The 26,656-nt window shown below is 39.9% G+C and overlaps 3 protein-coding genes across 9 annotated transcripts; 2 read left to right on the top strand and 1 right to left on the bottom strand.

Moving 5' to 3' along the window:
- The first annotated feature begins 118 nt into the window (after positions 1-118).
- On the top strand, positions 119-19,864 carry Dhc16f (Dynein heavy chain at 16F). The gene is made up of 61 exons (XM_078186624.1): positions 119-627; positions 728-812; positions 884-1,010; positions 1,194-1,344; positions 1,425-1,566; positions 1,649-1,888; positions 1,993-2,149; positions 2,215-2,317; positions 2,391-2,574; positions 2,648-2,817; positions 2,893-3,294; positions 3,397-3,628; positions 3,708-3,857; positions 3,934-4,062; positions 4,191-4,871; positions 5,358-5,504; positions 5,625-5,801; positions 5,910-6,221; positions 6,411-6,521; positions 6,620-6,756; positions 7,008-7,198; positions 7,255-7,370; positions 7,518-7,663; positions 7,742-7,887; positions 7,979-8,111; positions 8,192-8,408; positions 8,681-8,815; positions 8,910-9,095; positions 9,167-9,368; positions 9,461-9,642; positions 9,707-9,930; positions 10,009-10,217; positions 10,306-10,561; positions 10,816-11,007; positions 11,071-11,295; positions 11,391-11,646; positions 11,802-11,992; positions 12,068-12,240; positions 12,332-12,515; positions 12,632-12,803; positions 12,880-13,041; positions 13,129-13,305; positions 13,394-13,590; positions 13,666-13,911; positions 14,140-14,377; positions 14,488-14,790; positions 14,852-15,037; positions 15,126-15,298; positions 15,447-15,807; positions 15,904-16,137; positions 16,713-16,853; positions 16,949-17,139; positions 17,227-17,672; positions 17,761-18,060; positions 18,126-18,268; positions 18,351-18,521; positions 18,608-18,787; positions 18,861-18,956; positions 19,066-19,266; positions 19,327-19,444; positions 19,509-19,864. Exons 1-61 carry the CDS (start codon positions 461-463, stop codon positions 19,736-19,738), a joined length of 12,234 nt encoding a protein of 4,077 aa, XP_078042750.1. The 5' UTR covers positions 119-460; the 3' UTR covers positions 19,739-19,864.
- On the bottom strand, positions 19,422-21,084 carry LOC144473066 (nurim homolog). Of its 2 annotated transcripts, XM_078186626.1 has the most exons (4): positions 20,692-21,084; positions 20,090-20,570; positions 19,850-20,013; positions 19,422-19,625 (listed from the first exon to the last, which is right to left on the bottom strand). In XM_078186626.1, the coding sequence occupies exons 1-3, from the start codon at positions 20,822-20,824 to the stop codon at positions 19,890-19,892; spliced, it is 738 nt and encodes a 245-aa protein (XP_078042752.1). In that variant the 5' UTR covers positions 20,825-21,084; the 3' UTR covers positions 19,422-19,625; positions 19,850-19,889. The 2 variants fall into 2 exon arrangements, with proteins under 2 accessions (XP_078042752.1, XP_078042751.1); XM_078186625.1 differs by having other exon boundaries at positions 19,422-20,013; positions 20,692-21,083.
- A 202-nt stretch (positions 21,085-21,286) lies between these two features.
- Positions 21,287-25,992, top strand: LOC144473118 (BTB/POZ domain-containing protein 10-like). Of its 6 annotated transcripts, none has more exons than XM_078186714.1 (8): positions 21,287-21,502; positions 22,189-22,311; positions 23,073-23,189; positions 23,291-23,332; positions 23,467-23,604; positions 23,711-23,982; positions 24,357-24,554; positions 24,949-25,992. In XM_078186714.1, exons 1-8 carry the CDS (start codon positions 21,384-21,386, stop codon positions 25,416-25,418), a joined length of 1,479 nt encoding a protein of 492 aa, XP_078042840.1. In that variant the 5' UTR covers positions 21,287-21,383; the 3' UTR covers positions 25,419-25,992. The 6 variants fall into 6 exon arrangements, with proteins under 6 accessions (XP_078042840.1, XP_078042842.1, XP_078042844.1 ...); XM_078186715.1 differs by having other exon boundaries at positions 21,411-21,609; positions 22,188-22,311; XM_078186717.1 differs by lacking the exon at positions 21,287-21,502 and adding an exon at positions 22,066-22,084.
- The last annotated feature ends 664 nt before the right edge of the window (positions 25,993-26,656 follow it).

The following is a 26,656-nucleotide window of genomic DNA, read 5'->3' as shown; positions in this document are numbered from 1 at the left end:
CCTTGTATGTGTTGCAAGTTCAGTGAATTATAAACTTTCCTAGTAAAACAACGATCTTGCATTTCAGAAATCAACGGACGATAAACTCTGATTTATTTCTATTTATAGATACGAAGTATTGGACTCAAGATCTGCTTGAATAATAACTTGATAAAAAATGTTTACTCTTGATAAATAAACAAATTAAGATGAATTCAGTCTTCCATCGTTTTGTCGAAAACGTGAAGATTTTATTTTGATTATTTAATTTATTTTTTAATATTTCAATTTCATAAGCAGTCTTTCGATTATTCGGATATTAACTCTTATATAGATGATAACGTACGGATAATCTCCCGCGAAATGAAAGTGAATAACTTTGACTTGTTTAATCGATACGCCAATACGTGACCAGCGTTCAACGAGAAGTCGAGCGATTAAGTTATTGTGCGATACCTGTCGTTTCGCGAAGAATGATAAAATGGATAAGCATCGAAAGCACGATGAACACAAACACAATACATCGATGGAACCGATTAGCGGCAGCGCTATCACCGAACATATTTCCCAATTCAGCGTGATCAATGCAACGGTTGCGAAGAATTTTTCGACGAGATTGTGCCGAAGACCGCCTACTGGTTATAAGAAGTAATTATGTCATTTTTCGATCGTAACACTCATTCTCTATCGTAATAGGAGTTGAAACTTGATAAATGTACTTTCGTTATCTTTTTTTGGATCTTATCAGAGGAAAAGATGAAATTCCCTTTTTCGTGCCGCATAAGAAGCTACTCGAGAAGATCGATCAGAAGCCTGAGGTGCTAGAGCCACTGGTGAGCTTGAAGGCTGAGGGCTGCGGGTTATAGGGCTTTCTCACGGCGTCTAAAGAAAATTGCTTTCGTAGACTGGATTTGGAGAGCAACAGGAAAAGATTAGAAAACAATTCTGCAAACCGTATATTCCATTAGAGAGGCCAGAAGTTGATTCCGAGCCAGCCAAGGTTGCTCCTGAACAAACATGGAAGATCTTGAGTAACGAAAATTCTATGGAACGCATTTAAATTAATTTATTAATTTTATTCGTTTACGTATTCTTTATTCAATAGTATTAGATGTTAGAATTAATGAAACACCAATCAAGCAAAGTCAAATTATACAGGTGTAGATTATAATCAAAACGAATTTTCTTTTACCCTACTCTTATCAAATATAAAGAGGATGCCGATCCAAAGGATGCCGATGTTCCTCTGTTGGTCGATCAGCTGGAGCTGATCCGGCAGCTGCGAGACGATCCGAAAATTGGATTTTTCTATATGATCTACGCTGTAAAACGATCCTCGAAATATTTCACTCCCTACGCTCTTAAGTAAATAGCTTCCTCTTTGAATTTTCATATCCGTGTTACGAAAGAGATTTCAAGGTGTTTTGCGATATGATGCTTTCCAGAGTTGTGAATTACGAGGATGTAGGAAAAACTTACATGACGATCAGCGCAAATGGGGTAACGCAGTACTCGCCCGACGAAATTAGTTTCACACCGATCGAACAGTGGGAAAGGGAATACCATTTTTACCTGGAACTAATCAAAGTAGAGAATTCGTAATTTTCAAGATTATAAGATCGTTGACAACTTCTACCTTTACTCACGTGATCGCTTACACTTTATTCAGATAAGATCGTTCGTGATATACCGTAAATGGAAAGCCTTCTTCGTTTGGTGGAAATCGGTCTCCTGCAGGAAGTTCCTAGAAGCGAGCAATTATTTGGAAGAGAATCTCTTTATATCGGATCCAATTCTCAGCAGGGCACTGTTGGAGATTAAATCGATGTGCTCGGTTTTTCTCGAGTCGAGCTTCTTCGACAGCACTGCCATCGAGAAACTGTTGCTCTTTTATTTCGTGGAGAAGCAGGTTTTACCGCAGAATTCGAATTTAATCATCGATTGTTAAAGCATGCAGTATGTATACGAACGTGTGGATACGTTGCATTGAACAATGTTCTTCTACCTGCGTAGCTCGCGAAATTGGAACAAACGAGATCAAAGCTGGACGAGTTTCGAGTATTGGCGAAAGATATCATCAACAATGCCTGTCTGGGCGCGCTGCTACGAGCTGGATACACTCCCGACGACTCCAATATAACGATAGAGCAAACTGCATTTGGCAAATTGGGTAACTATTTCGACCAATGTAGAACAGTTGTTGGTTTTCTGATAGAAATATTTCATTATCCGTAGGCGAATTCAGCGCTGTCAAGTTCAAGTTACCGAAAGACGGTGTACTCAAGATGAGTTACATCGAGCAAGCGAGAAAGAGGAACAAATGTTACAGACTTTCCTGGTACGCCGTCCCGAAAACTCTTCGTCGGAAAGAGCGAAAAGATATTTAAATAATCCAATGTTTTTTTATTCAGCTTCATTCATCTGATTGATTACATGCAAGCAAACATGATGCACGGTCTTTTGATAAACTCCTATGTAGAGTTTATAAAAGCTTTGGAGATTCACATGGATTCTTTGCCAGAGGACGAATTGATCGATAATGATACCATTGATGAACCAATAAAAGAAACTGAGTCTTTGCTACACCGTGTGCAGGTTTATGTTATTCAAACTTCCTTCTTGTAATTTCATCTTTAAAACAGATCAGTTTCTAAGAAATTTCTTCCAGTGGCCATACTTCGTTGTGGATCTGCTAATTCTGCCGTCCTCGGATGTCGTGATGGATCCAACCGAAGCCATCTTCCGTTTCGTAGTACAAACTATTCAAATCATGTGGGAGGAGAATATATATGCCGTGAAACCTCTTCTTTCCGATCCGTTCTTCAACTCGTTTACCAGGTATTTTACTCGAATATTTTTATATCCTGTCGTGTCTTGATTGTACGACCACACGTAGAATCTCTTTTATTCTAGGCCAATGATCAATCATAAAATAGAGGATCGCATTTCGGGTCTTCCCCCGGATATGCACGACGTCCTGAAGCAAGATCCGATCACACACGACCTTAAGAAACAAGTGGTCGAGATTTGGGATCGAATCTTCGATGTTGTGAAACGTTATTTTGGCCGTTTCAACGAGATCTGCGAATTCTACCTCGAGGATACAATGTTGGACGAAAATATTATACGCGACAATCGAGATTGTAAATTATTCCGGGATTGGAGCATCCGATACAGGAGGGAGGTGGAGCTAATCAGTAAAGTTATCGAGCATCAACGATTGGGCCTTTTTTTCATTCAGCTCGAGCGATTTAAGGTGGCAGCGCAACTAGCTCCCAGAGGAAAGATCGGTGTCCTTGAGGCTGTTATACCTGGGTTGGTTTCTTTACAGAACCTTTTCGCCTCGTCGTATTGCATTATGCATGTATACTCTTGCATCTATTCGCATTGCGCTTATCTTTCTTATTCCGCCATTAGTATAGGTAAAACAAGAGTCGACGCTCTCCTAACAAAAGCCTTTGAGTCCATTAAATTCCTCGAGTCCTCGCCCGTCACGACAGAGGAATACGTCAAGTACATAATGTTCGTCGATAAAGCTCGAGATCTTGTCGACGAAATGGAAGCGCAGTTGGATTACGTAAAGGAGCTATACGACTTGATGGAAGAATTTGGTTTCCCTATACCGTCGGTGGACATGGCCAACTATCTGGTAACGATCGTAATTTCAGTTTACGAGACCATAGTTACTCCGACGTATGATTGGAACGGTATTCGTGGTTGATATTCAGGGTATCGGAACGCAGTTCACCACTTTACGTCTGGTGATGGAGAACGTGTTGGAGGAACGAGGGAAATTGATCAATAAATTCAATTCTCAGCTTCAGAAAGACATCACAGAATTAAATGAAAAGATATCGGAGATCCGTGACGAGTTAACGGTAAGTATTTACTTAGTAGCGGCAACAAATTGTTCTCGCTTTCGTTGAGAGTCTCGCTTCTCTTTTTTATCAATAGCAACCATGGCTACTGGACTCTCAGAGCGACGAGGTGGCCTGTCTGAATACTTTAAAAAACCTCAGCGACAGATTGGATGCTTGTGCCGCTATTGGCGAGGAATACCATGCACATCAGAGGGCTTTTAAGGTATTATTTTCTTTGTCTTTCTCTCCTCTCTTCTTTAGTATTTTTGTTAGAAGAGAACAATCGAACGGTTAGACGAGATAAACTGATACGCAACACTCGATAATTATTATTTGTCTATCGGGATACAGCTCGAGCAAACAAGATTCGACGTCTTAGATCAAGTGACGAATGAGTTAAGACTTCGCACTTTGTTGTGGGAGACACTGCAAGAATGGGAACATGCGGTATTTGAATGGCATGCACTTGATTTCGATACGTTAGATGTTGAAGATATTACAACATTCACGATGCGCACGATGAAAAATCTGATACAATTGGAGAGAGGTTTGCCACCGAACAATATTGTTCCGGGACTGAAAGACAACGTCGAATCGTTGAGAAACAAGCTACCGATTCTCGGATATTTGAGGAATCCTGATCTGCGTGACAGACACTGGGAGAGGATAGAAGCCATACTAAACTATACTTTCAAGCCCGACGAAAAGAAAACTTGGACCTTGATGGAAGATCTCGGCGCATTCCAGAAACCCGATGAACTGATGGAAATCGCTGCGGTAGCGAGCTCCGAGGCCAACCTCGAGAACATGCTGAACAAGGTCGTGAATCTGTGGGAAGAGCTGAAGTTCATTGTTGTAGCTCACAAGGATGAGAAGGACGTTTACATTCTGGGTAGTTTGGAAGAGGTTGAAACTGCGATGAATGAAAGTAACATCAACCTGCAGACCATTAACGCGTCGCGTCGCGTGGGACCCATCCAACCCCTGGTCAACGAATGGGTTAAGAAGCTTGATCTCTTCATCGTTACTCTGGTACGTGCACGGCAGTGATCTTCATTTCACGTGTATCTAAAGTACACGTGTGTACCTGGAGTTTGCATATCCATGTTGCAATTGATGCACAGTTTAATTCACATTTGCATCGTATTTTTTATCTAAATGTCTGAACGTTTTTATCTTTTAATATGCTAGATTATAGGTAAAAAATAAGAAACATCATGATTTTCTTTTTACGTCCCTTTTACATAAAACACGATTGATAAATTATATGCTATTAGCCAAAATCATTACCTGGAACCTAATAAATGATAACTGTATTGTAAATAATTTAAATTATACGTGAAGTCGGAACGTTCAATCATACATTAATAATTATATGAATTAAATCATATTAAAATATTGATACACATTCAAAACCAGTACCACTAGTGGACGATAACTTTGCTGAAATATTCTACGATACTGCACATTTTTCAAAAGTTAAGATTATCGAGTTACAGTCATTATATGTTTCGACAGGAAGCCTGGCAGTATTTGCAGCAACAATGGATGTATCTCGAGGCAATTTTCTCGGCGCCCGACATTCAAAGACAGCTCCCGACAGAAGCGAAGTTATTTATCGAGGTCGACAAGTTCTGGAAAGATCTCATGAGACGAACTCACAAGGTACTTTTTATCTCGACCTGCAACCGCAAAATAATTAAAAATATTTACTATTGTTATTTGTATTATCATCATTATTATCAAATTATTCTTAATATTACCAAATTGTAATTATATATTTAGATGCCTTTGGCAATGGCTTGTTGCACTCAACCGGGCCTGCTTGAGCAACTTGAAGAGAATAATAGAAGATTAGACGAGGTGATGAAATGCTTGTTGGCGTACCTTGAAACGAAACGAATGGCGTTCCCGCGGTTCTTCTTCTTATCGAACGATGAACTTCTGGAGATTCTAGCTCAGGTACCGACCGATAATTCATGAAAATGCAGCATTTTTCCTGGTATTGCCCAATGCAGAATACAACACTGATTAAAGTGGCCAACTTTAATTCTAATTGCTCTACAATAGACGAAGAATCCACATGCCGTACAGAGGCACTTGCAGAAATGTTTCGACGCGATACACAGGTTGGAGTTTGCAATGAAGGATAGCGAAACTGGCGATGAGCAAATATTGACCACTGATATAGTAGCGATGCTTTCACCGGAAGGCGAAAGAGTACCTCTCGGGACAGGTCTCAAAGCCAGGGGTAACGTCGAAGACTGGTTGGCTAGAGTGGAAGAAGCTATGTTTTCGACCTTAAGAAAACGAATGAAACAAGGAATTAAGGATTACGAAGCTAAAGGGCGACGGCAATTCTTGTCGATGCATCCTTCTCAGGTTAAAAGCCTTTTCTACTATTTAAAATCTAAACCCATTTATTTATTGGTTCTTTCGACCACTTTTATGATAATTACAAATAAAATATACGAATTTTGGAACTGTTGTGAATCGTCTTGTATACATGTACATCTCAACAAGTCTGTTACAGACCGTTATACCGCATCATCCTGGTTCTGTCCGTTCCAGATAATCCTTACTGTATCCCAGATCTTTTGGACTCTTAACATAGACATAATCCTGGAAACCCAAGGTCGTGTATTCGAGTTGATAAAAGCGTTCGAGACACAGTGTTTCGCGGTTCAGTAAACTTTCATTCGAATATTTCTCTGAACTTTGTACTAACAACGCTTCTTTGCGCAATACTTGCTAATGCCCCTCTTCTTACGTTATTGTAGAATTTGAATGAATTAGCCGGAATGGTGAGAGGAGAATTACCGAAATTGATCCGCGACGTTATAATTAATTTAATTACCGTTGACGTTCACGCCAGAGATATCGTGACTAGTTTAGTCGAAAACAACGTGTCGTCCAGGTGAGCACTTTGCAAGATAAACTGACCCCATCGAGCTTAATTTTAGCGATGCATCCTAATCAGAATTAAATTATTTATAGAATTTTCTTCATTACCATTTCCTATTATCGAATACTCAAATTTAGAAATCCAATTCTACACGTGTATTGAACAAAGTAATATTAGTTTCCGGTTGCAATATATTCAAACTATATTGTTTTGTAATTCTATTCATTGAGAACATATTGCTCCACGTGTCTCTGCTTCCACAGCACGAGCTTCGAATGGACAAAAGCGTTGCGCTATTACTGGGACGCGGAAGTTGATAATTGTCTAGCACGTATGAGCAACGCCGAATACATTTATGGATACGAGTACCTAGGTGCTCAGAAGAGACTCGTGATTACACCCCTTACAGACAGATGCTACTTGTGCCTGATGGGGGCCCTGCAGTTAGATCTTGGTAAAGCAGTCGAATATTTCGGAAAAACGCACGGTTAATACGTCTGCATTCGACAGGGGGAGCTCCTGCTGGCCCAGCCGGAACCGGAAAGACGGAAACTACCAAAGATCTGGCTAAAGCATGCGCCGTTCAGTGTGTCGTTTTTAACTGCTCGGAAGGTCTTGATTACAGAGTACGTTCGTACTCGACCAACTCGTTCGAAACAAAGGGTTACAACATATGGTCTATGATCTATGCTCTATAATTTAAAATCCACCATATATAATTTATAAGACATCGGAATGCAACATCATGTACCTTTACCATTTTCCAATCGCAGATGATGGGTAGATTTTTCTCAGGATTAGCGACATCCGGAGCCTGGTGTTGCTTTGACGAATTCAATAGAATAGACATCGAGGTGCTGTCCGTGATAGCTCAACAATTGATCACGATAAGGAACGCGAAGATCATTCGAGCCAAAGAGTGTGTTTCACAAATTCGATACAACTTGATTCAAACTGTTGCGGTTCGATCAATTAATTTTTCTCTTTCTCGCGTCAGATTCATGTTCGAGGGTCGAATGATGAAGCTTGTCATGTCTTGTTCGACATTTATCACCATGAATCCTGGATACGCGGGACGTACCGAATTACCGGATAACTTGAAGGCTTTGTTCCGGCCTTTCGCTATGATGGTTCCGGATTATAGTACGCTACGCGACATTCATTCGAGTTCTACCAAAAATAGTTGTTTTATGACCAACCAATCGACCAACGTCTTACTTTTTTCTTTCTATAGAACTCATAGCAGAAGTCACTTTATATTCGGAAGGATTCGAGTCATCGAGGCCGTTGTCGCAGAAGATGACTTTGATGTATACCCTTTGCAGTGAACAACTTTCTCAACAAGACCATTATGATTTCGGGATGAGGTTTTACCCCTTATCATTCATACCCCATAATATTTTCCAACAACTGTATCCTTAACTATTTGTTCTGTTGGATATATTAGGGCGGTGAAGAGTGTATTGGTGATGGCGGGCAGTCTTAAACGAAACAATCAGGATAAGCCAGAAGACGTTGTTTTGATCCGAGCTTTATACGAGAGTAACATACCAAAGTTCTTGCGGCACGATGCCGAACTGTTTGAAGGCATCGTGGGAGACTTGTTCCCGGGCATCGTCTTACCCGAGGAAGATTACGGCATTTTAGAGAGTACAGCTATTGAGGTAATTTTGGAGGAACAATATTTTTCAACGCTAAACCTACCACGGTCAAAATGACCGGTTTCTAGTTTTACAATATTGCACACGCTTTAAAAGACCCCTTTGTTTGAATAAATTACATTATTGTAGCAAGCTTCATAATTAAAGCTTGACAGAGTCTAAACAAATTTTATCTTCTCACTTTTACGAGTCAATGCACACCAATGCATACAATATCATTGCTTGGTAAGTTTAGTGTTAAGAACGTACGTTGATACAAACTGGGGATGTTCCAGGTATTGGAAGCAGATAGTCTACAACCGGAACGTTGCACCTTGACGAAAGCTATTCAGCTGCACGAATGCTTGCAAGTGAGACACGGGGTAATGCTGGTCGGGCCAACTGGTTCCGGAAAAACTACAGTCCTCCGAGTGAGTCATTTACGTTCCTCTCCTATTTGTCTACATCAAGATCTAACGCTTGAGACTTTAATTAAATAATCAAGGACTTGTTTTTCTTGTTCAGACTCTGGCCACCACGTACACAAAGCTTCACGAAATGGCCGTGCCTGTACCACTTTACAAACCGGTACACGTGTACACGATCAATCCGAAAGCGATCACTATCGGTGAACTGTACGGCCAAGTGGACACGATGACCAACGAATGGCACGATGGGCTCATAGGATTCACTGTTCGCCACGCGTGTGCGGTCGGTAGTATCTGATAATGATCGTGTACGCTATACTAAAATAATGAATAATAAACGAATGCTCCTGTTAGTTTCCCACGTCGGATCATCAATGGATAGTCTGCGATGGCCCAGTCGACGCCATATGGATCGAAAACATGAACACCGTCTTGGACGACAACAAGATGCTGTGTCTGGCCAACTCGGAAAGAATCAAATTCACACCGTACATGCGAATGCTGTTCGAAGTTCAAGACCTCGCGCAAGCATCGCCGGCTACCGTCAGTCGATGCGGTACAATAGTCACTAAAATACATTCGATCGCTATTTCAACATACACAACATGTACGTACTAAAATCTAATATAAGTCTCTCGTCTCATCAAGGCATGGTGTACGTGGATCCTGCAGAATTGAAGTGGATGCCATACGTCAAGACCTGGATAACAACTCTTTCGGAGGCAGTGGTTAAAGACGATCATCGACAGTTCATCATTGACCTCTTCGAAAAATACTTTGAAGCCGGCTTGGTCTTCTGCAGAATGAATTGCGAGTTTCCGATATCTCAAGTAGGCATCGTGTTTTGCTGAAGCATTATCGTTTTTTCACCGCTCTGTTTGGGTTTGTCGATAGGTTGATATCGGGAAAGCAGCTATGACTTGCTCAGTAATAGAGAGTCTAATCAACGAACCGGGGGCCATCGAAAGAACCACGGATAAAGCACGGATCAAATCGTTCATCACTCAGATCTTCCTATTTGCTTATCTTTGGGCAGTCGGTGGTAATGTCGTGGACTCCTCTCGGACCAAATTCGAGGCATTCGTGAGGAATCAATTCGAGGGCAACGAGGACATAGTGTAAAATTGGGACTGGAATATTCTCGCTCTACAAATTGACCGAACGATCGATCGAACTCGTTAATTTCTACTTTACAGGTTGCCATCGGACGACCTGTGGAACCTTTTCGTAAACGTTTCTGGTCATCGACTCGATATGTGGTTAGACATCATGCCGGAATTTATTTACGACAGCGAAACACCTTTCTTCGACATCCTCGTCCCGACAGTAGACACCGTGCGATTCGGTTACATGATGCAGAAGTTGGTGGAGATAAACAAACCGGTATTTTTCACTGGGGATACTGGTCAGCAACATTTCTATCGACAATCGTAAACCCGGCTTCCTAAGAACATAGCGATTTATGCCCAATTCATGTTCGCTACTGTTTACAGGAGTTGGAAAGTCGTTAATAACAAAGATAGTGTTGAAAAATTTGGAGGACACGCAACTCTGGATGCCGATAACCTTAGCCTTCTCGGCTCAGACTAGTAGCGGCAGAACGCAAGAAATACTTGAATCGAAGCTGGAAAGGAGAAAAAGGACTGCTTTAGGGGCACCGATTGGAAAACGAGTTTGTGTATTCGTCGACGACGTCAATATGCCTAAGCTGGATACTTACGGATCTCAACCGCCCATCGAACTTTTACGGTAACAGCTTGAACAGGGATCATTGCAAGTTAATTATATTTCGTCTATAGCAACACCTGTATGATCAAGCGAGGATACTTAGCGGGTTTAAAAGCTCGCAAAACTGGCGTAAAGTCATTCGAAGAAAGTATTTTCTACCATTATATCTTGCTTCATCGCTTAGTACTATTAAGATCGATATAAACCTCCTAGGTGTTCTCGTTCGAATATTGTATCTTGTGTTATCGATAAAAACGTACTATCGATCCGTGCAGGCAACTGTTAGATTTCGACGGAATGTACGATCGAGACAAGCTGTTCTGGAAAGATGTGGAGGACGTCGTGTATACCGTAGCGTGCGCTCCACCCGGGGGTGGTAGGAATCCGCTAACTCCAAGATTCGTCCGTCACTTTGCAGTCATGTTCATCCCAGCGCCCTCCGAAATGACCTTGAAAGGAATTTTCAAGTAACGTCTGACCTGACTGAAAAAATTGTCGCTCGGTATAAAGGAAATCAAATAATTGTTTAGAGCGATAATGAACGGTTTCTTGACCGATTTCGTCGAGTCGGTGAAACTGGTCGGGGAAAAGATAGTAAACGCTGCGGTGGACGTATATCAGAGGATCGCAGAAGATCTTTTGCCTACTCCGGAGAAGAGCCACTACATTTTCAATCTGCGCGATCTGTCTAAGTGCATTCAAGGGATCATGCAAGTACGCGCCACCGTTATAAAGCAGCCTCAAGAGATGTACAGGTATCTCGATCAGTTATACATTGTATACGATTCGCGTCGCTTGAAATGAACGTAAAGAGATATAAGATTTGAACAGTTGAATCGACTGTTCCTAGGCTCTTTTACCACGAATGCCTTCGAGTGTTCCACGATCGGCTGATAAATGTGGAGGACAAGAGTTATTTCTACAGACTACTGAACAATATCTGCGCCAGCACATTTGGCAGCGAGGTGGTACGACTTCCGGACGAGAAAGTCATCGAAAAACCACCAGTACTGTTGTTTGGCGATTTCATGGCGTTTGGAGCTCCTAAGGAGCACAGAATTTACGAGGAACTTACAGAGATTCCGAAAGTCAAAAGGACATTGGAGGTATATACAATCCTACGTAAAACTATTTTTAATTTCAAACTTTTGAATATTTCAATATTTTTGAATTTCAAATAAGCTGAAGGACAATAGGGGACATAACCTTTCCTCGGCGTTCATTTCGCTAAATATTTTTCCTGAACGTGAACTTTGTCCAGGACTATTTGGAAGATTATCGTTTCTCCGTTGGAAAAGACATGGGAATAATCTTCTTTATGGATGCCATTGAACACGTCTGCAGACTCGCACGAATTCTCCGGTCTGAAAGGGGCAACGGGCTTCTCGTCGGTGTCGGCGGTATGGGAAAGCAAAGTCTAACCAAGCTCGCATCTCACTTGCACGGTTACAAGTTCGTATCCCGCTGAAATCATAGAATCGAATCGAAACGAACGAAAACCTAATATTTAAGAATCTGTATCTGAAGTTGCTATCAGATCCAAGTGACACGGACGTACGACAAAAATGCGTGGCACGAAGATTTGCGGCGTTTCTATTTCGATCCGGGTGCTCTTGCCAAGCACACAAGCTTTTTATTCACGGATACACAAATCGTGCTGGAGGACTTTTTAGAGGACATTAACAATACATTGAATACTGGTACAATATCTGTTCCATCGAAATATAATATAATTGAATTTTTATTCGGCAACCGAATCGTGTCGCGTACCTGAACGATAATATTATTAAGGCGAGGTGCCAAACTTGTACGACGCGGATGAACTGGAGAAAGTCATCATTGCCACTAGACCCGCTGCAAAGGAAGCAGGAATCAACGAGACAAACAGAGACGCTATCTACCAGTTTTTCATCGGAAGAGTACGGAATCAGCTTCACCTGATGATCTGTATGAGTCCTATAGGCGATTCATTTCGGTAAGCTTCCCCATTCAAATTCTTCGAAGCTGTATAGCTCGACGATTAATCGAATGCGATCGAAAACGATCAAAAATAGCTTTTCTCTTCGTTACCTTCGCAATCTCGTTGCACAGACACCGGTGTCGCATGTTTCCGTCGTTGGTCAACTGCTGCACGATCGATTGGTTTACCACGTGGCCGAACGATGCCCTCCTCTCAGTAGCAGAAAACACATTGTCCGCAGTTGTACCAGATGATCCGAAACTAGTCACTGGCCTCTGTTCAATCTGCGTCTTGATTCACAAGGTATCCTTACAAAAGATGTCTCCATCATACCCAGCTCAGAGACCGCGAGTTTCTTTAAAACGCACGAAAATTCCAGACCGTCGAAGAGGTGACCGTTCGGTTCTTCATAGAGATGCGTCGTCGGTATTATACCACCCCCAGTAGCTACTTAGAGCTATTGAAATTATTTCGGATCACTTTGGACAAGAAGAAAGACGAGATAGAGACCCTGAAGATCAAGATTTCGAACGGTCTGAACGTGAGTGGCCTGTCGAACGAAAAATGACAGGATCATGATTATAGCTGATAATGTGTGTTCATCTAAGTTGCTCTAAACTCGAAACAGAAACTTCTCGAGACCAACGAATTGGTCGCCGTCATGAAAGAACATTTAGTCATTCTTGCTCCAAAGCTGAAGGTAAGCACGGACGAGGTGTCGAAGCTGGTAAAAATGATCGCGAAGCAACAAGCCGAGTGCGACAAAGCTAAATACGTGATCAGTGCCGAAGAAGCTACAGCCAAGGTATGATCAATGCGAATGTAATTGTTACGAACCTACGAATACATCGAGCCCGGCTTTCGTTGTTTCTTCATAGCTTGTTTGTCGTTAGGTGAAAGCCGATGAGACAGCGATACTGGAGGCTGACGCCAGGCAAGACTTGGAAGCCGCGATACCCGCCCTAATGGAGGCCCAGAAAGCTTTGGAAGCTTTGAACAAGAACGACATCAACGAAATCCGCGTGTTCAATAAGCCGCCTCATTTGGTACGCTTCGTGATGGAGGCTGTTAATCTGCTGTTGGGCGAAAAGTACGTTTGATCGTATCAACCTAGAAACTCAACCGCCAATGAAATTATCAAGAAAATCGTTCGTCCCGTCTCTAGGACGGATTGGCCATCGGCCAAGTTGGTTCTGGGTGACATACATTTCCTCGACCGTTTAATGGCCTATCCCAAGGACGAGATAAGCGATAAGCTTCTAAACAAGCTGCAAGAATACGTGAACCATGCGGAGTTCCGTCCGGATCTGGTTGCCAAGCAGAGCAAGGCGTGTAAATCGATGTGTATCTGGGTGAGAGCAATGGACGGCTACGCAAAGATTTACAGGGTCGTCGAGCCGAAACGGCAGAGGTGAATTGCTTCTACTCTCTATTTTCGGAAATTCGTGGAAACCTCGCGGGCGAAACCGCACGCGTCGGGCGCGAGAGTTTCTTTGATATTTATCTCTCTCACTTTAGCCAAATATCGATAAATATCGAGTGCTCCTGCCCCCTCTTTGTCATTTTCACGAGAACGACGATTAAAGTTAAAATTCAAATCGGGATCATTATAAAATGATTAATTCATTGATCGATGCAGATTGCACGAAGCGGTAGAAGAATTGGAGTCGATCGAACGAGTTCTATCTCTGAAACAAGCGCAACTGGCCGAGTTGGAAGACAAGATCGCGCAGTTGCAGGTTCAATACGACGCGTCTATCAAGAATTTAAACAAACTGGAAGCAGAGATGACACTCGCGGAAGCCAGATTGAACCGTTCGGGTAGATTAACGTCCGCGTTAGTGGATGAACGAATACGATGGGAGAAAATGACGAAAGTTCGATTTCTTTCTCCTAAACAATATTTAGCTTCTCGTGATCTCAGAATATCTGAACCTGAATAATTTTACTATGAAACTGAATGCTTCGTCTCTATGTGGACTGTTAGGGGTTCGACGAACAAATGGTGAATCTAACGGGCGACACGCTGGTCGCTGCCGGAGCTCTCGCCTATCTTGGCGCCTTCACCAACGAATACAGGGAAGAATTAATGCAGATTTGGTTAAACAGCTGTAAAAGCTATGATATCAAAACCACTCAGAACTACAGCCTAATCTCGATATTGGCCGACGCTTACCAGATCCGTCTTTGGAACACGCATGGGTTACCAAGAGATAAAGTTAGCACGGAGAACGGTATCTTCGTTACGCAGTCGAACCGTTGGCCTCTGATGATCGATCCCCAAGAACAGGTGCTGTCTTATTTACATCGTCGATGCCTTCGCAAAATTACGTTCGCCTTTTGTCGTGTAGGCGAACAGATGGATACGAAACATGGAGCAGGCTAATAATCTGAAAATATGCAAATTGACGGATGCGAATTTCACGAGGATACTCGAATCGTCTATTCGACTGGGAATGCCCGTGCTGCTTCAGGAAGTCGGAGAAGTGCTGGATCCTAGTTTAGAACCGGTGTTGCTCAAACAGATCTTCCTACAGGTATCTGATCGATGTTACATGCTCGCATTCAACGGGAGAGACTCGAGGATAATTAGTGCTAAAAGAAACGATAAAATGTCTCTTTTAGGGTGGCAGGCTGTTGATACGATTCGGTGATTCCGACATCGACTACGATATGCAGTTTCGCCTGTACATCACTACGAAAATTGCCAATCCCCACTATTTGCCAGAAGTCTGTATCAAAGTGACAATAGTGAACTTCACCGTAACCACGGGAGGCCTCGAAGAACAACTATTGGCGTAATTACGTGCAATTTGTTTTTTCTTCTATCTGATGCAACACGCGTAATGATAATAATACCGTGAATAATTATAATACGTTCGCGCGAATTTACTTGTTTTGCGTACGTAACACCTCGATCACTTCGTGATGTTCATCTGCTCGCAGAGACGTGGTGCGGCTTGAAAGGCCAGATCTCGAGACGATGAGAAACGATTTGATAACGAAAATCAACGCTGACAAGGGCCAGCTTCAGAGCATCGAAGATAGAATACTAACGCTCCTGTACGGCGCCGGTGACGACATTCTGGACAATGAGGATCTGATCGAAACTCTGAACGACAGCAAGGAAACCTCCGCGATCATCGCGACGAGATTGATCGAGAGCGAAGCTACCGAAGGGAAAATCTCCGAGGCGCGTGAAAAATATCGATCAGTCGCGAACCGTGGGTCCGTCCTTTTCTTCGTCGTGGCCAATCTTGCGAATATAGATCCTATGTACCAATTCTCGCTAAAGTATTTCAATCAGGTAAACGATCGTTCGAGTTCATTGACGAACATACAGAAATAACTTCGCCAACAATTTTCCATAGACGAATTGTCATTTTCTATTGTTCTTCTTCAGATATTTAATTTAGTGATCGACTCAACCGAAAAGGATGATAATCTAGCCAGGCGGCTGCAAAATCTCCTCGTCGAGATAACATTGGCTATTTATACAAACGTTTCACGGGGTCTGTTTGAAAAGCACAAATTAATTTTCAGTTTCATGCTGAACATCGCAATATTCATAAACGAGAAAATAATCAACCTGTCCCAATGGAATTTCATGTTGCGAGGTGCCACTCAAATCAGTATAGTAAGTCAAATTTTAATATTGAATGCATTGGATTCTTGCAAAAGTAATTTCGACTTTCCAAGTAAAATAGCTCACAAAATATTTCAAATTACTTTCGCATCAAGTCAATAGAATTCTGATTTAATGCCGGATAATTGGACGAAACTATTAATTATTTCAATTGAGATATGGAATTAAGGGGTTGAAAAAATATTCTGAGAGAACAACAAAGTTCAAGAGATTTTTCTGCGTTTGTATCATGTCCAAACAAATTTCATTTATCATAGCAAATATAGAGAACGGATGGTTATTATCTTTTTCATTTTAATAAAATATTACGTAAAATCCGCCAAGATTAACTGCTGTATCGGCGATGGTGATACCTCTTATGGAGAAAATAAAGCATTGTTCGATGTGCGTACAGCGCCAATTGGGAAAGTGGCAACACGCCCACACTATTAACCAAAATCGACTGTCGATTATAAGTACATAACATATGATATGAATGCGGGAGAACCCCCTGAATATTTTTATACAGCAAAAATATTATAAGCATTGAATATGAAAGTTATTTAAACAGAATATTTTTAAAACAGGCTGATAGACCAGATATACCGACATTGACGATTCAAATGTGGACTTTTGTCAATTATTTAGCTGTTACTTTCCCAGTTTTCAAAAATATTCTGAACGATGTCTTCAAGAAAATTCCATTAACAATTGGATATTTTCAAGAAGTGAGACTTGCTCTTTATTAGCTTAAAATTGATTCGAATCGCGTAAGTCTGATTGATTAGTCATCGCATAATCTATACAGTAACATCATTTTCAGACGATCAATGTAATTCCATCAAACACAAGTAGTGCAACCAATGACTGGAACAATAAACTGTCTGACATAGAAAAGTTGATGCTGTTGAAAGCTTTGAACGAAGATCAATTGATCTTTGCGATCACGGCGTTTGTGGCAAAGAATCTTGGTCAGAAATTCGTCGAATCGCCAATGGCTTCAATGCCACTCTTGTACTTTGACCCAATACAAATTATTTCTCATAATAATAAAACAACATTAGCCATCTAAACAATTTAGTTTGACAATTTCTGTTTCAGATTCGCCAACACATCAAACAAAATACCTCTGGTGTTCATCCTGACCACCGGATCGGATCCTTTCAGCGGTTTTCTAAGATTTGCTGCCGAAATGAATTTCTCCGATAGATACAATTCGATTTCTCTGGGACAGGGCCAAGGACCTGTGGCCGAGGGGCACATACGAAAGGGCACCGTGGAGGGTAGATGGGTGTTTCTGCAAAATTGTCATTTGGCTGCTTCGTGGATGATTAATATGGAACAGATCATTCTGGAAATCAGCGAGGAACAAGAGGGGCGGATTCACAGCGATTTTAGGCTGTTCTTAAGCTCAATGCCGAGCGTCAGCTTTCCGGTTTCCGTTCTTCAGAACTCGGTGAAGGTGACTAACGAACCACCAAAAGGTTTAAAGGCAAACATAAAGAGAGCGCTTTACGACTTCGACGAAGAATTCTTCGAGAAACACCGTAGGAGAAAGAAAAGACAATATATACATATATGCGATGACGCATTCGAACGCGCCGCACTATATTTTCCGACGCATTTCTTTTCCAGATTTAAACGAGAAGTGGCGAAAAATTATATTCGGAGTTTGTTTCTTTCACGCGATTATTCAGGAACGCAAAAAGTTTGGCCCGTTGGGTTGGAATATTCTTTACGAATTCAACGACAGTGACAGAGAATGTTGTTTACTAAACCTGAAATTGTTTTGCGTGCACGAGCACATACCTTGGAATGCGTTAATATACACTACAGGCGAGATCACTTATGGTGGCAGAGTTACGGACACCTGGGACCTAAGGTGTATGAAAACTATATTAGATATATTCTTCTCGCCTAAAACCCTGAAAGACGGTAAGAAATTTGCTTTCTTCGAAAATCCGAAGGAAGCTCTAATAAATGGATATGTCGCGTTTTAGATTACATTTATTCGCGCTCGGGAAAATACTATTGTCCAAACTACGAAACTCTGCAGGAGTATAGAGATTTCGTAGAGAACTTCTCCATAATCGATGATCCCGAAGTATTCCAGATGCACGAGAACGCAAACCAAATTTATCAAGTAATCAGACCATGCTCAAACTCAAACAATTTTTATAGAGATTTTTTGTTAGCCGGCTGACTAAACCATGCGAAATAATTAGTTAAAAGAGGCTCAATTCGTTATAAATACCATTTTGGAAGTACAACCGAAAGAATCTGCATCCGAAGAAGGGAAATCCAGTTCAGACATAGCGTACGAAATTGCGGATACGATTCTTGTTCGGATTCAACTCGAAATAGATCGTACGAAGTGTAATCCCCAACACTTAGTGGTAGGTAGAATATTTCTATCTCGTTCGACGCAACAACTATTAATCACCTAGCAAGTGAAAATATTAAATCTGTCTCTATGGTACAGAGAGACTCGAAAGGTCGACTTCCGTCGATGACTACTGTCCTCATTCATGAAGTTGATAGGTACAATACGCTGCTGAAGAAAATACACATGTCGATCGAAAACCTGCAACGAGCCATCAAAGGGTTTGTCGTCATGTCGGAGGAGTTAGAAAATGTCTTCATTGCACTCATCAATAATCAGGTTTCATCTTTGTAGTTTCGTTTGTCATAGTCAACATTTTGCGATACCAGCATTGTATTCTTATTCAAATTAGGTACCACAAATGTGGCATAACGTGAATGTTTATCCATCCTTGAAATCTTTGGGAAGCTGGATAAGAAACTTAGAACTGAGAATTGATTTTATTGAAGTACGTATGTCTCTATCAAAAATGATAAAACTGTAACATCATTTCCAAATTGAAGAATAGTGTACATTTAAAATATACCGACATCTTGGTCATTTTTTTTCTATTCAAGATTTGGTTGACTCAACAAAAACCCATTTCTTTCTGGATTTCTGGTTTATCGTTTCCGCAAGGATTTTTAACGGGTATGCTGCAGACATGTGCAAGAAAGTATAACACGCCTATCGATCATCTCAAGTTGGATTTCATTCCTACCAAAATCGTCCTCGATCAAGCCGAAATTGAAGAGGAACATAAAAAGTCTAAAACAGAGGTTGAGTTGATAGATATATATTTTGAATAAGTACTCTTGTCGAAGCAAAGATTTCTTTAGGTGGTGTCATTGTACAAAGGCTTGCTAGTGCCAGAGGATGGTGTATTAATTCACGGATTATACATTGACGCTGGCAGATGGGATTTTAACAATATGCTTCTAGTAGACGCGAATATAGGTAATCTATCATCAGTTCGTTTTAAGCAGAAAACTTTCAATTACGCAAAGTATATGCATTTCAGGCGAGATGCACCCGACTCTTCCAGTTTTACATATAAATCCGATACTAGAATTACCAAAAGATGATCCAAGATATGTTTGTCCGCTGTACAAAACAGCTGTCCGTGCAGGCGTATTATCTACAACAGGGCACAGTACAAATTTTGTTGTTGCAACGTTGCTGCCATCCGCGGAGTTACAGGCATATTGGATTTTGAAAGGAACAGCTCTTTTAATTGAGATAATTGATTAAGTTTTTCATAGCACAAACAATGCAGTTTTCATTTTAATATATATTTATGAATGTAAAACTGTCAAAAAGATATTATATTACAAACGCGTGTTAAAAATAAATATACTGAACACAAAAACCGTGATGGTAAAGCAGATTTTATAAGTTAAGATCAAAATAATTCTTCTTGCTTTCTTCTGATTAGATTGGCATGATAATTATAATCTTTCTCATCAATGTTCCACATTAAGGCCATGTAGACAGTTAGTACTGAAGCTAACAATATTCTGTCTAATCTGTAAAAGAGAAAGGACAAAAAATATTAAATAGTTAATTGTAATACGATGATAATGCTTTTTAAACATGTCTTACATCATATAAGGATGTATCCATAAGATAATAAGAAAACCTATAAAACTAGGATGTCTCATGTGAGAATAAAACCGTCGCAATTCTTTGGATTTTGTTAACATGGGACTTGGTCTGGATGAAAATTTATAATATACTTGTTTTACTCCAGTAAGGTCAGATATGTCCATCATTAAACATTCGCTATAAATTATTGACCAAGCCAGAACATGAAGACTGGTAAATATATACCACGTAATATCATTAGAAGACGCATCGATTTTCCACCATGAAATCGATGGTATCATTTGCCATTGATTAAGTAACAAATGCAGAGACATGGCACTGGCGACATTGTATATACTTCTCTCCATATAATCCATATGTAATTTACAAAACAGGTGTTTCACAAAATCACTAGCCATAATTGAATGTTGTAACATGAAAACATTTAACAACGACACGTTTAAAAGTAACAACCATAATACTGAATCAACAGAGTCATCTGTAACAGAAATAGTTATGGGATAAATTCTTAGCAAAATATGCTGTAGACTGACAATTATATAAATCAAACAATGTGTATTAATTGTTACAAGCTGCCTTTAAACGTGATTACTGTTTACCTTTTTCCTGTGACACTATCCTGTCGTTGTATTTATCGTAACTTGATAAAAAGTAGGACAATTTACATAAAATGTAGAAAGTGTATAAAAAACACCCAGCACACGTTATCACACTAACGCATTTCAAGATCATATTTCCAGATTTACAAAATCTATGAATGCATAGAAAAACAAAATTTAATCCAGTCACTACTGCAAGCACTGTAATGTACAATTACTCTACACTGTAATTGTGACATCGAGAACAAGTCTATACGATCCGAAATCTACTGGATCGAATTGATTACTGAGTCATATTGGAAGAATCTTATAATTGTTTACAAATGTTTATTTACAGCTTCCCAAGTCATTAAATACAAATGAACTAGATTCAAATATTCGGTGAAATTCTTGAACGAATCAGTGCGTATCTTGGCGCGAAATTGTATCGTTTCAAAATGTTTGTCGAATTAAACTTGTAACAATCTTCGTGCGATACCTCGAGAGGATAAAATTATTTCTGAATATTTCCAAACACTGCGACAATAGAATTTTTAATCGATGATTAATAGGTTTACTGTGTTCGTTGTTTAGTAACGATACTGTAAATGTTGGCGAGCTAGTGCGATCTTGTAGTTTGGTCAATGCCTGTCAAAAGGAATTGTCATCTATGACCGTGCGGTGTTTCGAGTTATCCGTTTCATCGGTTTGGAATGCAACTTTCCATTAAAAGGAGAGTGCAGGTTAATTTTCAATCTTGCGGTTTGGATATTTGTTCGTCAGCCAGCTGGCTTTTAAAGAAACTTGGCTTTTACCTGTCAATACCCAACATGTGAGTAATCGAAACGCGTGTGTGAATGACGCATAAGCATTTAACAGAGAACAAGAAAGTGTACAGCAGAAAGTATTGCAATACTGCAACAAAACTATTTATCATGATAAGTATATTTTAAGTATTGCACAACAATATCACAATGTATTTTTGCGAAGAAATATTTGTAAACTTTAGTACCGACCTGTCGTTCTATTAATCTTTCACGTGATGTTTCTATTTGTAAAAACGTGTGACAGAAAATACTACAATTTATAGGTTCTGTAGTGATGGAAAATTCTATATGTTCGATTTAATTTTTATTGCATAATCTTAGTGACAGTTAAATATTTCTACGTCCAATGAACCCAACAATATTCATGTCTTTAAAGAAATCATACATAATTAAAACGAAACATTTAATAACGTTTAACAATGTTTTTATTTTAGTTAGAACTTCATAGAATTCTTCATAAAGCAATGTATTTTTCCTTGCCCCCCTTGCTTCAGTAAATTAAACGCAAATCTCTATACTGTTTATGAAAATGTCTAGAATTTAATTACTTAAAAGGATACCAAATTTTGTTGCATATAAGTATTTAGGTATTTAATGCAACAAAGAATTTTTAATGAATGTAAAACGATGAAATTTTTCTAGTTTTATGGCATATTTTGACTGATTTTGAATTTGTATTCAATCTTTACAGCTGGTCCAAGATGTCAAATCATACAGATCACTTAAATTATCTACAAGACAGCAGTAGCGATGCAGAAACAGACAAAGAAACAGATGATAGGGGACGACATCGTATTTATGGAACTAGAATGAGGTACACTGTCTTTCTTACAGAAAATACGAGCAATTATATTTCTTGATATAGAACAAAGCAAGGGGAAACAGCGTACCTTGATTAAGAATACACAATATATTACTAGTTTAATTTTTTTGTCTCTATGAGATAAAAGTGTTATTATAAGCTCATCTTAGATGAACGTTAACATAATTTTTTTATCCGCAATTTATAACTCCTTTTAAAATTCTACTTCGGTAACTATATGTTTATATCGTAGCATGTATTTAAGGCTGTTGTCATACATTATGTTACATGCATGAGATTAATTATTTAATTAAGAACAAATATTCTTTTCTCACATATACCTTGAATATTAGATTAGTTGGAAATCGATATATCAAGGAATGATTTACTCGACATTCATCTAGCATTTTACATTATTCAATACAAATTCTTATACTTTCTTTTAACATTTTGCAAACGTAGTCTCTCTGTGTTACTTATTTCATGTATGCTTTCCATGCAGTTACTTACTTTTAGTTGTCATTTCGTTGGACTCATTTATTAAGAAAAGTTGTTGTCACAGAAAACAATGTTGTCACTGTATAATACAAGAAGCATACTTAGCATAATCGATCCTATATTCAACTGAAAACGAAAGCAATGTTCTCATAAATAAATTTCATGTACATACACAATTCTCAATTCAAATTAGTTATCGTATTAGAATTGTAGATAATACACGATGCTTGTCGAATGCAGTCATTAGAAAGGTAATGTCGTTGTTTTGCATGTAGTTGTGGTGGCTCTTCCAAACCAAAATCTTGTCTGGTTCAAAGAGATGGAAGCAATGAAAGGCACTGTCATTCCTTCAATTCTGGCAGGCAAAATACAAATATTAATCATCAAAACAGGTAATAACTGCAGACAAACAAAAATAGGTTTTTGTACCATCATTTTGATCAGGTACACGAATGCTTTCTATTAGTGACCGATAGAATAATTGTTTCCATAGATTGCATAACCGAAACACAGTCCGATCATCGTTACCAGAGAGGTAGGTGTTGTTTAGAAATTCATTCAACACTTGTGCATCGCTTCCACGTGTTTTATTAGCTGAATTTTCCTATTTGGTACGGCCCTGATTATTGAGTGTACTTGAATAGGTGCTAAAACTTTGCTTTGCTTCAGACTCTGTACCGGGGTTGCCGTTGGAAAAAGTCAACAAAGTCAATGTAGGGATAATTTACCGTCGTCGGCGTCTATTATCGGTGTAAATAATCCACCAGCTAGCGATGATCGCATTACTCTTATTGTGGATAATACTGTGTAAGTATTATATATATATATATCTTATATTTATATTATATCGTATATGTATATATTAATTCGTTTAACGACTTGTACTAACATGGGACAATGCATTAATTTTCAGGTTTATTGTTGATCGCGCCCTGTTCACCGCACATCCAAATACGATGTTGGGAAGAATGTTCAGTTCTGGCGTAGAATATGCTCAACCGAATGAACGCGGTGAATACGAAGTTGCGGAAGGCGTATCTGCCATGGTGTTTAGAGCTATTCTTGATTATTATAAAGGTGGTATAATACGTTGTCCACCATCAGTTGCGGTTCAAGATTTGCGGGAGGCGTGCGACTATCTTCTTGTTCCTTTCGATGCTAGCACAGTGAAATGTCAAAATTTGAGTAAGTACAAAGTTCCCGTTCTGAGTAAAAAGTATATTTAACAAATGTAGAAAACTATAATATACTAAATAGACAACTGGGCTTTTACTTTCTACTATAACACTGTTCAATACAATATTGAATTTGTACAATAATATCATCGTCCAGATGATTCTTACCGACAGAGTATCGAATAACGTTTGTTACCCATAGAAATGTTTTCAAAGTTGTTTCAATATTATTTCTACAAGGATCTAGAAAGTACAAGGTAATGAAGTCAGAGAAATCTTTTATCAGTTGGACAGTGTATTTAGCGTTCGATTACGGACAATACGTAATGCACCGCAGTTCGCGTTAAGCGACAGGAGTACTAGAAATTAGAAAATTGATTATAGGAGGGTTATTACATGAGTTGTCTAACGAAGGCGCGCGCTGCCAGTTCGAAGTGTTTCTCGAGGACTTGATGTTGCCCCTGATGGTAAACAGTGCGCGTAGAGGCGACCGTGAATGCCATATCGTTGTTTTACTGGAAGACGATATTGTCGACTGGGACGAAGAATATCCCCCGCAAATGGGAGAAGAGTACTCGCAAAGTAAGTGCGCGAACGGTAGCTTTATTTTTATTACTTTCTCTTTTTTCGCGACACCAAGGTTGAAAATATACTACCTTGCCACGGTATGATGAATATTCTTATGAAATAGATAATCGATAACCACATCGACCGTGCTGTTTGCAATACTGTCGACCATATTAAATACGCCGAGTCGCAATCTTACCATATCAAATCCATCGAGTCTACTATAACGATTAGAAAGGTAAGGTGCGCGTGAAAAAAACATGGTTTTTTCATGCCTAAAACTGGATTATCCGTTCAAATGATCTGGCCTAATCGAGCGAGGAATATATGGCAATGCAAACGCACGGTCAAAATAAAACGATTCTCCGACAGCAAAGTCGACCAAAGCAATTTTTTTACTTTCCGATAGCCGTCAACAGCACCGCGATGTATCGATTTTTCAAGTACATCGAGAACAGGGACGTGGCCAAGCAGGTGATGAAGGAACGCTGCCTGAAAAAGATCCGCTTGGGCATCGAAGGCTATCCTACCTACAAAGAGAAAGTGAAGACAAGGGCGGGAGGACGATCCGAGGTGATCTACAATTACGTGCAGAGGCCTTTCATTCACATGTCCTGGGAGAAGGAGGAGGCGAAAAGTCGACACGTCGACTTCCAGTGCCTAAAATCGAAATCCGTAACGAATCTTGCGGAAGCCACTGCCGACCCGGTGCTAGATGCCGGGTCAAATCCTATAGCAATGAGCCTGTTGCAGTCTGCGGAAACACTCCCTCAACCGGAAGTAGTGATGCCCGTCGGCCCAGAAGCGGATGCCGAAGGCGCCGTAGGATTACCGGCCGAGCAGGATCTCGGTCCAATAGCAGCCGACGATTTACTATGAAATGTTATCAAACGTTCGAATTTTCGAATATTGAGATTTTGAATTTTCGAATGTTCTCGGCCGAACAAACTACAGAACTCAGCGAGCGTTTATGGACCGCTTCACTTCTCGCGTCAATTTCAAGCTTCAAATCCAAAGTTGATTTTCCAAAGAGGACGCTTCGCGGTGGTTTCCATATTTTTCTAAAGCAACCAACGCACGTTAGCCGAATAATGTTGCGCTTAGCGCGCGATACAGTCTTTTTGAAGAAAGGCTTAGGAAAGTGAGGCAAGTCGAGATCTCTCGATTTTTTACTCGTTGCCAGTCGGAGAGCAATAAACGTTGCGTCGAGGGAAACGAGATCGCTTCTCGTGGATGGTCGTCTAGTATCTTGTGATAGTCCTTGTACCTAGCGTTCAAATTAATTTAACAACAAACGTTGCGACCTTTTTCAATTTTCTATGTGACATTCAACGTTTCTTACAACTATTACAAATGTGTCAAACGCGAAGTAATGGATTCGTTCGGTATGTATTTGCTGCGACGAGCACTCTCCCGTTTTATACAATTAATAAAGTTGAATACCGTTTCCGAGTCTACGCTGTCTGGTTAATTCCTCATTTCATCGTAACATTCATCGCAGCTCGAACACAAACGATTAAACATGACTGCATGGTCATATATGATCGTTTATGATGCAATATTTGCTAATTAAAAAAAATAGACTAATAAACTTCCTCATATTAAATATTATTTCTACACGTGTATATATCAATCTTTCGGGAGTGTTTGTTAACTCTTTATTGCACGGAAAATAACGATTATTTACAAGGGGATGCGCTAGTTCAAGCGACTGATCATATTCTCACCAATAAAATCGATTTTTCCAAAATTCTTCAACATTTGGTTAAATCCAAAAAATCTTAATTTTTTTTTCAAAGATACCTCTCAAATCGGGAGTCTTGATTCGGTAACATTATACTTCGACTATAATTCCCAAAAAAATGTCCAAGATCGAAAGTACGAAGTCATACGCCTACACTTTCGGTATCTACAGCGGTATTTAAAACTTTCGATCTTGGCGTTGTTCCGGTAAGCTACTTTGACAATTTTCCGTAATTTCTCGACTTTACTTTTCCGAAACTGTTTAATATTTTAGATGAAACTATCCGGCCAACGAATCTCATGTCGGTCGGTAAATGACAAAGAAGAAGAGGTCAGGGCACAGAGTGTGCGGGTGGCGCGAGAGAGCCGAGTCG

The sequence above is a fragment of the Augochlora pura genome, chromosome 7 (assembly GCF_028453695.1).
Source record: "Augochlora pura isolate Apur16 chromosome 7, APUR_v2.2.1, whole genome shotgun sequence".
Taxonomy (NCBI): Eukaryota; Metazoa; Arthropoda; class Insecta; order Hymenoptera; family Halictidae; genus Augochlora; species Augochlora pura.
Note: the sequence above shows the minus strand (reverse complement) of the source record. Positions and strands in the feature narration are given on the sequence as shown.

What these genes read in the sequence shown, in the direction of transcription:
- LOC144473066 (XM_078186626.1), bottom strand. Translation starts at nt 20,824, where the DNA reads ATGATCTTGAAATGCGTTAGTGTGATAACGTGTGCTGGGTGTTTTTTA. An exon ending in GATAGTGTCACAGGAAAAAG is followed by an intron (nt 20,571 to 20,691) that starts GTAAACAGTAAT and finishes TTTCTGTTACAG; the next exon opens with ATGACTCTGTTGATTCAGTA. An exon ending in TGGATACATCCTTATATGAT is followed by an intron (nt 20,014 to 20,089) that starts GTAAGACATGTT and finishes TCTCTTTTACAG; the next exon opens with ATTAGACAGAATATTGTTAG.
- Dhc16f (XM_078186624.1), top strand. Translation starts at nt 461, where the DNA reads ATGGATAAGCATCGAAAGCACGATGAACACAAACACAATACATCGATG. An exon ending in TTTACCTGGAACTAATCAAA is followed by an intron (nt 1,567 to 1,648) that starts GTAGAGAATTCG and finishes CACTTTATTCAG; the next exon opens with ATAAGATCGTTCGTGATATA. An exon ending in AATCTGCTGTTGGGCGAAAA is followed by an intron (nt 13,591 to 13,665) that starts GTACGTTTGATC and finishes TCCCGTCTCTAG; the next exon opens with GACGGATTGGCCATCGGCCA.
- LOC144473118 (XM_078186714.1), top strand. Translation starts at nt 21,384, where the DNA reads ATGCAACTTTCCATTAAAAGGAGAGTGCAGGTTAATTTTCAATCTTGC. An exon ending in CGATCATCGTTACCAGAGAG is followed by an intron (nt 23,333 to 23,466) that starts GTAGGTGTTGTT and finishes GCTTTGCTTCAG; the next exon opens with ACTCTGTACCGGGGTTGCCG. An exon ending in AGTGAAATGTCAAAATTTGA is followed by an intron (nt 23,983 to 24,356) that starts GTAAGTACAAAG and finishes AATTGATTATAG; the next exon opens with GAGGGTTATTACATGAGTTG.